This window comes from Tiliqua scincoides, chromosome 2, assembly GCF_035046505.1.
Source record: "Tiliqua scincoides isolate rTilSci1 chromosome 2, rTilSci1.hap2, whole genome shotgun sequence".
Lineage (NCBI taxonomy): Eukaryota > Metazoa > Chordata > Lepidosauria > Squamata > Scincidae > Tiliqua > Tiliqua scincoides.
In genome coordinates this window covers 5,575,751-5,588,765 of record NC_089822.1, presented here as the reverse complement: position 1 = coordinate 5,588,765, position 13,015 = coordinate 5,575,751, and the positions used below count along the sequence as shown (strand labels likewise).

The 13,015-nt window shown below is 45.5% G+C and overlaps 1 protein-coding gene across 1 annotated transcript in view; it reads left to right on the top strand.

Annotated features, from left to right (window-relative positions):
- Positions 1 to 13,015, top strand: part of EPG5 (ectopic P-granules 5 autophagy tethering factor) — a 69,622-nt gene that overhangs the window by 48,690 nt on the left and 7,917 nt on the right. The window contains exons 32-42 of the mRNA XM_066615176.1: positions 709 to 866; positions 1,621 to 1,828; positions 3,643 to 3,718; positions 4,914 to 5,017; positions 6,016 to 6,191; positions 6,793 to 6,978; positions 7,543 to 7,752; positions 7,884 to 8,028; positions 8,553 to 8,795; positions 9,645 to 9,864; positions 12,624 to 12,839. Coding sequence (XP_066471273.1) covers positions 709 to 866; positions 1,621 to 1,828; positions 3,643 to 3,718; positions 4,914 to 5,017; positions 6,016 to 6,191; positions 6,793 to 6,978; positions 7,543 to 7,752; positions 7,884 to 8,028; positions 8,553 to 8,795; positions 9,645 to 9,864; positions 12,624 to 12,839 — 1,942 coding nt within the window. The remainder of the gene's footprint in view (positions 1 to 708; positions 867 to 1,620; positions 1,829 to 3,642; positions 3,719 to 4,913; positions 5,018 to 6,015; positions 6,192 to 6,792; positions 6,979 to 7,542; positions 7,753 to 7,883; positions 8,029 to 8,552; positions 8,796 to 9,644; positions 9,865 to 12,623; positions 12,840 to 13,015) is intronic.

The window sequence follows — 13,015 nt, the reverse complement described above, 5'->3', positions numbered from 1 at the left end:
GTGGTTTGGAGACCCCTGAGCTAGGCCATTGTAGGACTGGTGGGTGAGTGTCTCCTTGAATTGAATGCGGTCTAGATGGTGCAGACAAAAACACAGAGCTCATTCTACCAGACTTGCAGTGAGCACTGATAGTACCACAGTACAAATGCTGGGAGCGTCAGTTTGAGATTCCACCCCTTCTTACCTCTGTGCCCTGCTGCTGACTTTCTTTGTCAGAAACGTGCTGCTTTCCAAAGAGTCCTATAATGTACTTGCTCCTTAATATACTTGACCTTAAACAAATTTCTTCATTATGAAAACTGAATTTTGTGGCCTCTCTCCATAATTCAGATTACTGCAAATGATCTTGTTTGGTATAATGTTGCATACATTATTTTGCAATGTTTGCTCTTCTACAAGAGTTATTTTGCAGTTGCTAGAAGGGGCAAGAGCTAAGCAGTGAGCACTGAATCACCAGCCTGGAAATCCTGCTCTCACATATATCTGGCGTCTGGGATTCCAGCAGGCACAGCCCACTCTCCTTCAAGCATCTTTGTAGCTGGAAGGGCTAAAAAGTTGTGTTTTTTAAAATAAGCCAATGAAAGTTATGTTCTTTGTTTTGTTCTTGTGTGAACCAAAACAACATACCCAACTCTGGTTATAGTATTTGATGCTAAGCTGTTGTGGTGATCATAGCTGTGGAATGATCCAATCCGAGTTTGCTTTCAGGTTCCTCTGGCCAACTCCTGAGTCCAGATTGTTGGAAGGTGTCTCTTAGAGCCTTGGGATGCAACACCAAGGCAACTAGAAAAGAGGCTAGGAAAGAGAATGCCAACAAAAGTACCACATTCCTAACATCCGCTGAGACTCTTTTGTCCACAGAACAGGTGGGTTGTCAGAATGCACAATTTGGAGACAGTCTTGAGGCTGTCACAGAAAGTCTTGCGGGATTTAAGGCTTCCCTGACATCAGCCACATTGAAAAAGTTTGTCTTGCACCAAGCAGCCCATACCTGTGTGTAAGCAACAATGTCTCAGGCAACCACTTCCTTGAACTAGGGCTAGTTGTGGGGCAATTGCAGGAAACAGCAGTGGCAGAGTGGATGAAGCCTGCATGTAATGTTGTTTTGTCCAGTGGTGTAGCTACAGGGTGTCACGGTAAGCAGTGTAGGCACTGCAGTGTGCCAGGTAAACGGCCCCTCCCACTCACCGTCAAAGCTATGCTGGGCAGCGTTGCTGCCTAGAATGGCTCCAGCAGCGAGTGGGAGAGGCTCATTACCCAGCGCATTGCAGCACCTGCAATGCTTACTGTGCTGCCCCTCATAGCTATGCTACTGTTTTAATTGTTTTAAAGTCTTAATAGCCTTTTAATTGTTAAAAGTCTTAATATTTGTAATTTTGCCATGGGAACATGTTGTGCTGAAGGGGTGGGGTATATATGCTTATAATATAAAATAAATAAAAAAGGTCCAAGGTTCTTGTTTATTAGAATGTGTTGGCACATGCTGAAAATGTGTCAGGACTGTTGGTACTTTGGCTGTCCGTAGACAGGAAATCACTGGTCACTTTGAAGGTGGATTGGTGGACCGTGCCTGGCCTCTCTCCCAGCTTTTATGAGTCCTGCTCTTCCTCCTCCCTGCAGGTCACGGAGACCACAGAGTGGCTTTCAGACTTCTTCTTGAAGCTGCGCTGGTCATCACAAGACTTCAGGAGCTTTGGTCTGTTTTCAAAGTGGGCTCCCTACGTAGGCGAAGTGAGGCGCTTCATGGAGTACCTTGTCAACAGGCTCGTTGCCTCTGAAGTTGCCAGCTTGTTGCAAGAGCCAGTAGGCAGCTACCAGGTTCTGGCAGGTAACAGAATGTGTGGTGCTGGTGGAGGATGCTCGTTGCTATTGAACTTGGTAGATTCAGAGAACATTCAGACCAGAAGAAAACCTAAAGCCAAAGTGTTGGAACATAGTTAAAGCTCAGCATCCCTGATATTCAGTCATCCCAACACTCTATCTGCTAACTGGGTGAAGAGGCACCTTTCAAAGTGGTGTCCATTCATATTTAGCGGGGGAGAGCAGCTGTCCCTCTTCACCCCAGCATAGTGTCTTTTCCAGTGTCTGATGCTGGTGTCTCTTCTGTACTTTTAAGATTGGGCCCTTTGGGAACAGGAAACCATTTATTGATTTATTTTACTGTGTAAATCACTTTGTGAACTGCTCCTGTTGAAAATTAGTATATAAATATTATTAATAATCTCTGTTCTGTGCTAAATGAATGTAACTATTACAATCCACCATTCTTCTGGAGAGCTCCAAATGGTATGCCTGGCATTTCTTTGTAGCCCTCCACTGAGGCACAGGCTCAGACCTACTTAGGCTCAAAGCAGCTGTATCAAAAGCCTTCAGAATCCATAAGAACAGCCCCACTGGATCAGGCCATAGGCCCATCTAGTCCAGCTTCCTGTATCTCACAGCGGCCCACCAAATGCCCCAGGGAGCACATCAGATAACAAGAGACCTGCAAGGCTTCCTGGGAATTGAAGTTAAGAACATAAGAACAGCCCCACTGGATCAGGCCATAGGCCCATCTAGTCTAGCTTCCTGTATCTCACAGCGGCCCACCAAATGCCCCAGGAAGCACACCAGATAACAAGAGACCTGCAAGGCTTCCTGGGAATTGAAGTTAAGAACATAAGAACAGCCCCACTGGATCAGGCCATAGGCCCATCTAGTCTAGCTTCCTGTATCTCACAGCGGCCCACCAAATGCCCCAGGGAGCACACCAGATAACAAGAGACCTGCAAGGCTTCCTGGGAATTGAAGTTAAGAACATAAGAACAGCCCCACTGGATCAGGCCATAGGCCCATCTAGTCTAGCTTCCTGTATCTCACAGCGGCCCACCAAATGCCCCAGGGAGCACACCAGATAACAAGAGACCTCATTCTGGTGCCCTCCTGCGTCTGGCATTCTGACATAGCCCATTTCTAAAATCAGGAGGTTGCACACACGCATCATGGCTTAAGAACATAAGAACAGCCCCACTGGATCAGGCCATAGGCCCATCTAGTCCAGCTTCCTGTATCTCACAATGGCCCACCAAATGCCCCAGGGAGCACACCAGATAACAAGAGACCTCGTTCTGGTGCCCTCCCTTGCATCTGGCATTCTGACATAGCCCATTTATAAAATCAGGAGGTTGCACATGCACATCATGGCTTGTACCCCGTAATGGATTTTTCCTCCAGAAACTTGTCCAATCCCCTTTTAAAGGTGTCCAGGCCAGGCGCCATCACCACATCCTGTGGCAAGGAGTTCCACAGACCAACCTCATTCCCTGGGCATGAAGGAAAGCCACCCAAAAAAGTTTGCCACCACAGCCCCACACGTAGGACACCTGTTTTGCATGTAGAATGTCCCAAGTTCACTTGTCAGCTTCTATAGTTTAAAAATTACCTGGTGGGAGAACTGAGAAAGATTTGTGCAGCTGCTGTCTGAGATGAAAAACTGATCAGTCTTAGATTTTGTGTAAGGCAAGTTAAGCGTATATAGTATTTACTTGTGTAGTGCCGTTGCTGGGAATACGCAGCCCTGTGTCTTTCTCTTTTGGAAAAAGATGTTTGTCTTTGGAAATACAATATCTTACAGAATGTGCTTGCACAATGTTTGTTTTTCAGCGCTTCATTCTTTGCATTTAGTAATCACAAAACTCTTTAAGCCTTGGATTCTGGTGTTACAGAGAGAAGATGCCAGGTAAAATGGAGTCTGTTTTGTTTTCATGATGAGTCTGTGGCATAGAATGACAGGGGGAGAAAGTGTGTGGCTGCCCAAAAGGCAAAACCTGAATCTGTTTGTCAAAGACTTTGACTTTATGATGAGACATAAAGGAGTCATGCAGTTGGATACACAATTAGAAGTGATGTTGGTTATGTTTGCTTACATATGTGCTAGTCTGCAGCACTATAACAATGTTGTATGCTTATCTGTTAGAGCGATGGTTCCCAAACTTGTGGCTCCCTTGACCTCCTGAGCCATTGGCCGCAGCTCTCCATCAGGACTAGTGGCGGGTTTTCATGAGGATTCCACAGTGACATGGGAGCCATGGTTTGGGAACCACTGTGATAGAGCATCTCCTTCTTTATGTTGCAATAGTTCTCTTTTCCTGTAATGCAATTAAAATCATTTAATTATTTTAATTATCAGGCTGCTCTGTCTTTGGTGGCTTAGGACGGTGGTTAATTCAAACGCATTTCATCAGCATACTTAAGGACCTGTTTTAGAGGGATTTATAGAAGTCTAACTGGGACAAACGCACAGACTCTTTCTCCTTAGGGTCCTTCCAGTAGTTGTTGGGCTTCTAGTTGAGCACAGAAGCTCCAAAGCTGGAAGGTTGTCCTCACAGTTCAGCCTTGGCAAATAGATAGCGCCGCAAGACGGCTATGCTTTGTCCTAGTTCGAGAGTGGCAGAATCTTTCCAGCGCTTTCCTAGGTTGGGGAAGACCCCTTCTGCATGAGAATACTGGATGTAATGGTCTGAGTTGGTATAAGGCAGCTTCATGTGTTCATGTTGGCTGACCTCTTGAAGACCAAGCTATGTGCAATGATGAATACATGAACTGGCCGTTAAGTGTTTAGTTTTAAATATCATATGGGGGAAGACCATTGCAATTAATGCACAAGGTCAACTTAAATTAAATATAATAAGCTCTAATTTTTCTTTCTTGAATACTTAAATTAGCTTAAATTAAATTAGCTTAAGTGGATTTTTAAAACTGTAACTGGGGTAGTAGGCATGATCCAGGTCAGAACCACAACAGGGGCAAAATATTAAAGCCCTCCTATGCACTTCCTGTGCATAGATTGATCATGTCTCCACCTCCACATGCTTCGGGAATCAGGAGGGCACATGGAAAATGACTTTTGGCTTAATTGTTTTTCCTTTTTAAAGTAAACAGCCCTGCTATCCATGGTTGGAGAGCGACACTCCCATTGCTTCCAATATGGTTCAGTCATATGCAGACAGTGTGGGTGTCTTGCATGAAAGCTTTAAAGGTAGGCAAATGTCCACTGCAATAACCATTCATCTGTTATTTCAGCTCAGTTGTCTTCCAGCTGAACTCTTGTAGATTTCATTTTCACTTGTGCAACTTTCTTTTCCTCTAAGAATTCTACTCCAAAGTATTTTAGACTCTCTGACCAGAGAGCTCCAGGGTGCAGAGTATGGGCGGACTGACCCATCCAAGCTGTATTGCCATATTTGGCATCATTGCCCAGCCCCCAAAAGCTATGAGGGTGGATGAAATGAGGGTGAAAGTATCTTGTTCTTTCTGCTGACCAGCTTCCTTGGTGACCGAAGAGTGTCCTTGTTGTTCTCCCTTATGGTCATTCCCTGGTAGATGTTATCCCTGCTAGCCATGAAGGTTGATATGGGAAGAAGGAAAAGGTGTGTTGCTTTCATCAATGCTGAAGCTATTGAAGGAAGGCACCAAGACCCTGCAGCCCTCATGACATCCCCCCGTTGCTCGGCAGGGCACCTTACCGAGAACATTCAGCTCAGCCTAGCTAGAAGTGGCTTAGTAGTCTTTGCCTTGAGCTGACAAGATGCTCCAAAAGTGGCTGGGAAGTCTGAAGTCTTCAGCATAGTCCAGATCAGAAAGTAGAGTTCGGAATGTTTAAATATGGAAATGGGGGAGAGTACAGGATGACATTTGGCCTAATGGCTGTCACTGATGTTTCCCCTGTTCAGTTTCTAAGGGAATGGGGCATGCTGAGTAGGTGAGAGGAACTCCCTCTCCAGTGAAAAGGCACAAATTTGCTCCACCCGAGTCTGTGTCATGTCTCTCACAGGCCTCCTCCCTGCCTGCTCACTTTCTTATACTCTTGCAGGCATCTGGTTCCACACAGAAGCTCTGTGTTTGTTTGGGGTCTTGTCAGCCTTGTTAGTTCTGCAGTTTGGTTAGTGGTTTTGTCTGAGTTGTACCAAAAGTGAGATTTTCACAGAGTGGTGGCTGATTTTCTCTTTTCCAATCTGCTGTTCCTTTTTGACATAGATAAACTGTTGCCAGGCCAGCGTGGGGCACTTTGGCTGTTTCTCATGCACTATTGTGAGTCGTGCACAGCCCCCAAAATGCCGGAGCACATTCTCTATACATTCCATGCAGAATTTGGTTGCCTGTCCTGGAAGGAAATGCACCCAGACCACCACCTTATGGAAGAGTTCTTTAAAGTAAGAGCCAGTTTTGGTGACTTGATAAGGGAGACAAAAAGAGTGAGTAGGAGAGAGGCAATGATGACCTGGGGTGAATGTGAGCTCTGCCATCTGCACTGACTCCATGTTCTCTTTCGAATGCATTGAAAGTGCTGATTCACTTGCAGTGATTTAGGCCCAACATCCCTTTGGTGCCTCCTGCTCCCTTGGGGCCTGTTACAACCTCTAAGATCCTCCAACAATGCCCTTTCCGTGCCTCAGGTTCTGTGGGCGAAGGGACAAATACGTGCAGTGGCTGCCCAATTATGAGGCTCCTTTCCACTGTTGACTTCCTGAATTTGGAGGAAGTGTGGAAGCCCTGCTTTGGGACTGGTCTTTGGTACTCCGGGTTAAGTTGGCAGAGTTGAGGTGGGGGGAGATTTAGAGGAATCTTGCTCTGTCAACCAGTCTTTCTGCCCCACTTTTGGCACAATCTGCAATGAGCCTTTGGGGCAGGGGAGTTGGAAACATCTAATCAAGTAAAGTTGGTTAGAAATGCTGAGTCTCTCCTATCCCCTAATGCTATTTTTGTAGCTGAGTGGCCATTTTCTTTCTTTCTTTCTTTTTTTTACCCTCCTAGGTTGAAAGAGGCAGCCCCAAAAGTTGCTTCCTATTTCTGGGCTCAGTTCTATGTGAGGTCAACTGGGTCAGCGTCCTCTCGAATGCCTGGAATCCCAACCCACCTCCAGAAACTCACAGCATGATTGTGTGTTTACTCTACATGGTGGTCCTTCTGGGAAAGGAGGAGCAACTGGTAACCAAAGGGGTATGTCCAAAAGGCAGCTGGCATCTTGTTCCTTCCATGGCTTGCAGCACGCATGTTATCCCTCCCCAAAGACAGAAGTTTACAGACTGTTTCTGCATCAAGAGAATTAGATGAGGGTCTCTGATCTGCAAACATTATGGAGCATTCCATACTTTGCTGCCAAAATTGTGCATGGGTTGGTTCCATGTGATTTTTTTTTATCTCTGTTGTGCCTTAATACTGTAGTTCAGCCTCCCTTGGTACCATACAAGTTGTGAACATCTATGTAAAACTGGATGCACCTGTGAGCTCATGGAACTGCCTTGTAGTGAATCAGACCATTGGTTGCTCTAGCCCAGCATTTTCCACTCTGAATGATTCTGGCTCTCCAAAGTCTCAGGCAGAGGTTGTGTTGTTACCTAAGATTTTTCTAACTGGAGATGCTGTGGGTTGAACCAGAACCTCTACATGTAACGCATGTGCTGTACCACTGAGCTATGGAGACTTCCAAATGGCACAACTAGTACTCTTAAGAGTGGGTGGTTTATTAAAGTATGAATTCTATTTCTGGTTTCAAAATTTCAGGAGTCCCCGCTGCTTAATCTCCTTGGCCAGACCAGCTCCCTCCCATGGCAGCTTGTAGGCATTTTGTCCTATCAGAGCATCATTGGCTACTTCAACAGCCACTATCCTCCATCTATCATCCTGGCAAAAGAGCCTGCAGCTGATCTGATCATGAAGCTCCTAAAGGCTTCTGCAGGCTTTGGTGCCTCTTCTGAGAGCTACACACACCTTGTAAGTACACCCAGCTGCATAGGAATCTTCTTTCTGCCGTGTTCCTGTTCGAGTTTCTTTGTTCATTACCCAGTTTTCACAGAAGGTGCTATAGTGTGATGTACAGTCATTTTTGTCTTACCATTTCATAGGATGCAACCCTGAAGTGCCAAGCCTATATTCGCCAGGTGGTTCATTTTCTCAGTGTTCTGGAGCAGAATGGCAAAATAACTGTGTCGGCTCTGGAACAGGAAATGGCAAAGCTGCTAGATGATATTGTCATCTTTAATCCTCCAGGTGGGCAAGAGGAAAATTTGCAAGAGGGGGGTTTGACAACAATTTTAATCATCCGCAATTTTCTCTTTAGCAGTGTTGAAATTTGTGGTGTCTGCCTCACCCCATAAGGCTGTTTCTGTCTCTAGGAAGGCAGGACAGATGCCACTCATTATACCCGCAGACAAGACTGCCAACCCTTTCTCTCTCGTTCATCTCTGCACAGGGTTGGCCATAACTCTGTGTCCTGGGTTCTGTCTCTGGCTTTGTCAGTGCAAGGATCTTGGGTAGCATGTGCTGCGAAAGCTCTGGAGAGCTACTGTGATCAGGAGTTGGCAGTTCGGGTTTAGATGGTTTGTTGCAATGAAAGACAGCTTCGCATGTTTATAGGGTGGGCTAGAAATGTGAAGAAATATATGCAGTTGGCTTTTCAGTGCTAGGGATCAGCTGAGCTTTATTCTCCACTGTCACTGCTCATAGGTCTGATCTCCTGACTCTTAACCATCCTTCCTCCTGGAAGATCAGTCTCTCCTTTGTTGCCTTTTCAGACACAGACATGCAGGCTCGCCACCTGGCCTTAAGTAGCCTCTTCACAGAAGCCCTGATGATGATGAATAATGCCAGCGTTTCTACAGCAGAGTCTCTCCGGGTCAGTTTGCGAAGCTGGATTGAAAGAGCTGTGCACGGCCTGGGGGTGATGCCCCTCTTAACAGCCGCATGCCAGAGTCTTGCCTCTGTTCAACATATGGCAGAGACCACAGAAGCTTGTGTCACTGCCTATTTTAATGAAGGTGAGAGAGAATGTCCATCGCTGGTTTTGTCTGTAATTTCAGGCAGTCCGTTTTGGACTCGGGGTGGCATCCAGTGTGGTTACTGGGTCACTATACTACTGTTGCCTAACATGTAGTATATGTCGTACTTGGCACAGAAGTCAGCATCCTAAGAATCTAAGTTTTTAATTTTTTTTAAGCATTTTAAACTGTTCAGATTTTTCCTTGTGGGAAAAGGAAACAAGTGGGAAAAGTACAACATGTGGATTGTGCTTGAAATTGCAGAGTCTACTAGGGTGCCAGGCAGAACATCCACTAGCTAAGGCAGCAATTTTCAACCTTTTTTAAAAATCTCACAGCGCACTGAAAAGGTGCTAAAATTGTCAAAGCACACCATCCTTTTTTGGTCAATTGACAAGGCACAACATGCTGCCAGTGGGAGCTCACATCTCCCAATGAACCTACTAATAAATGACCCTACCCCAAATTCCTGCAGCACATCTGTAGACAACTCATGGCACACCAATGTGCTGCAGTGCGCCACTGGGCTAAGGTGTGAAGCGTCAGGGCTTTGCCAAATTCTTTTTCCTCCATGGCTAGTTGAATTAGAATAAATTATGAAAAACAAGCGAATATATGCACTTTTGACATCCTGTGAGGCAGAATTTGACTCTTTTTGCTGAGTGAGCTGGCCTTCTTTACAACATCATGAGTATCCTATGATTTTTTTCTTTTTTGCCTTTGATGCCTAAGCTTCTTGATTTTATAGCTCCATCACTCATGATTACGGATTGAAACGAAGAGTCAGCGGAGGCTCTGGGTCCTCAGACTCTTCCTCTAACAGTTCTTCTCCTTTTGTTTTGTGCGAAGACTCTCCGCTCAACCAGGACTTGGGCTGGGGGCCAATTGTGGCATCCTTACAAGTCCCTGAGCTCACAGCAGAAGAGTTCCTGCAGGAGTGCCTTGCCCTGGGGGCCTACCTCACACTCTACATCTACACGTTGCAGCAGCTCAACACGGAGCAGACCCTGGCCAATGAGATGCAGGTGCTGCTGACGTTGAGCAGGTGGCTGGAGCAGGTGTACCCCAGGTATTGGTGTGTCATGGCTTAGCACAGTACCCAGCATACTGGTCAGGAAGGAAGTTAGGATTTCTAATCCCAGCTACAGCTTCTTGGACAAGTTCTCCTTTTCTGACCTTCTCACTGATGGACCTGTCCATTCTGTCTATTGCATGCCCCCTGTCTCTGTGCAGAGGCAGGACTGTAGAGATCTGCTGGAACACAATGCTTATGGTGTAAAAGCTACTTCAGTGATAAGTTCATATTAAGATAGTGCATGATGATAGTACAAACATTTATTAACCTTCTGAATCAGTCATTTTTAACCACAAAATCAGTATTGACTTTCTAAATGCATATTGACCATATAAGGCAGGGATCATCAAGCAAAGGGGCTGGATGATTGGCTATGGTGTCATCACTGAATGTCTGGGTTGCCAAGCTCCCATAAACAGCCAAGCTTGCCACCTGTTAGCATGGGTTGGGGGCTTTGCCATGCCCTTTCCAACTGTGTAGCTCAGGGACTGCCCTATCTGGCACACAGCAAATTGAGTGGGATACTTTGCCTCCCAAGCTGAGCTTCACATGGGCTGGATGACTTTGGGTGGCAGGCTGAATCTGGCCCATGGGCTGTAGGGTGCTGAACCTGATATAAGCTTTTCCTCAGTGGCATGGCTTTCCTGAGAAAGTCGTTCAGCTTTAAGGCTTTCCACATGTTCCAAGGGGTGCGTGCCAGCCCTGAGAAGGGTCTGCTTTCCTCAGTACATCAGACCTTGATGATGGTTGTATCACTTGTATCTGAGGTGTCTTCCCTGTTGGTAGAGTAGTCTGTGCAGATGTGCACAACTGACCTCTATACATACAATACTGAAACAGTAACGCTTTTCAGAAAAGTTCCTGAAAATGTTCTTTGGCAAAGGAAAAAGTAATATCCCATCATGTGTAACTGCTGGTGTAAGCAGGTTCTAGATCATTTTCCATTTTTCTATTGTGTAAGATTAGTAGCTGATGCAGTTCTCTCATGCCCCAAAGTTACATGACAGGCATTTCTTGTTGGATTCTGAATCAGCCTTCACTGGAAAGGCTTGAACGTGCTGGTGTGTTGTATGAAAAGAAGGAGCTAGGGATGAGCCTAGAAGCTGTGATGGGTTATCAAGGCAACAGTGATGGTGCAGGAGGGAATGGTTGGTGTATTGGAGTGGGGGCAGCAGAGGGCTTTTCTCTTCCCTCTACTCTCAGTGTGATGAAGGCCAGATGATTGTGATTTTAGTTGTCTCTGGAATTTTATGGTGCAAATGCAGCTGCAGTGCTGTACCAAGTTGAATTGAATCCATTTGTTCTTGGCTTGTGACAGATTTAAAGATCATGTCCAAATTAGTGAACTTTTCTCTTTATCGCTGTGACATATAGATACGCATTAGTAACCTGAATGTAGGGAGTACCTAATTAGAAGCATTAATTCCTAACAAATGACTTGCTCATCTGGTTTCTCTCAGAGAGTGGAAAATGTCAGGCAGCTTCTGAAGCCCAGTGTGATGCCTTCACCAAGGCTCCCTCTTGCAAGCAGTTCTGCCATTCCTGAATGACACAGACAATCTCGTGCTATTGTACCTTGGAAACAGTGTCTCTTCCTTCATTGTACTTTTACATGCATACATTTCTGGAAAACGTAATTTAAAAAAAAAAAGAAGACAGGAAATTGTAGCTCTGAATGTGATGGTCTATTTTTGGAAGGATTAATCAACAGAGGAACTTATTCCTCGTAGCACAACTCTGGGGCTTCCACTCAGTAAGGACAGATTGGAGATTACAAGGACAGGTTGCCTTTTCAAATGCTCATTGTTAATTCCAGAATTAGAGAATGGAAGGCAGGATTGACTTCTCAGAGAAAACTAAATGTATTATTCTCCAGCATTGGAAATCAAATGATTCACCCACTCATGGACAGTGGATCAGGAGATCTCTTGAGCAGGGAACCTACACCAAGAGAAAATTCAGAGACATTTGAAAAGACTGAAACAGTTTTCTGAAACCATTGGCTGCTTAGATAGGAAGGCTGGTATTGGCGAGAACATCTAGGGGCGTTCTAACTTTCGTTGTAGTAGAGCTGGTGTAGACTAATGGCTCAAAGACTGATTTGTGAATCAGGACGTCCCCACTTAAAATCTCACCTCTACCGAGACATTCAGGTGGCTTTGGCATGCCGCTGTGCTCTTCATGTGCAGTAGGTCATGCAATAATACTTGCAGTACAGGGGCTTTTATAAGATTGTAGGGCTTCTCTACCTATTTATGCTTTGCTCTCTGGCCCTGAAAGCTTTCCATGAGCTCCTCCTTCCTGCCAGTTCAGCTGAACACCTGCCTGGGATTGTCTTTCTGTCCTCTGTCTGCACCTCCAATAATAATCAATTAAATGCTGTGGTTTTGCTACCTTCCTGGGAATGTTTCTGCCCTGTCTTCCTGCAGAAGGATCTGGGTCCATCTGCTGTTCTTGAGAGTGTCTGAGCCCGCCGGGAAAGCATATGATCCCTTCAGTGCATGTGTAGATACATGCTGTGGGGATGGGGTGGTGGATGAATCTGAGGAGCCAATGTGTGACTGATTCTGCCTTAGACTTGGGAGTCATAGTAAAGGACATTTTTGTACCTGCAACTCTTATAACCCTTATATATTGATAGTGGTTTAATGATAATTCTTAAATGTAAGAAGAAGATACCAAGAAGTGAGGCAAGATAATGGTTAATTTCTAATGATGGGCATCCCTGTGTGTTTTTCTTCTTCCCCCACAAGCTCTACAAAGGATGAAGCCAAGCTTTTCCTTTGGTGGCACAAAGTCCTGCAGCTCTGCCTCCTCCAAATGGAACAGGATGATGCTGTACTGATAGAGTCGGTGGTCCAAATATTGATGTCCCTGCAGGGCAGGCAGAACTTGCTTGCTGAAGAGAGGCTGACGTCAGGAATACTTGGTGCTATTGGGCTTGGCAGAAAGTCCCCTTTATCAAACAGGTAACAACCTAGGAAGGACGGGTCCCAGTCTAGAGGCAGCTTTTAGCATATGATGGGACTTCAGGCTCAGAACATCTAGAAGTTGCATGGTCTAAACATGCCTCCAAAGGTAGAATCTGCTGTATTCACACTGCCTGATGGATATTCGTCAGTTCCTCTCATAAGACCAATACACA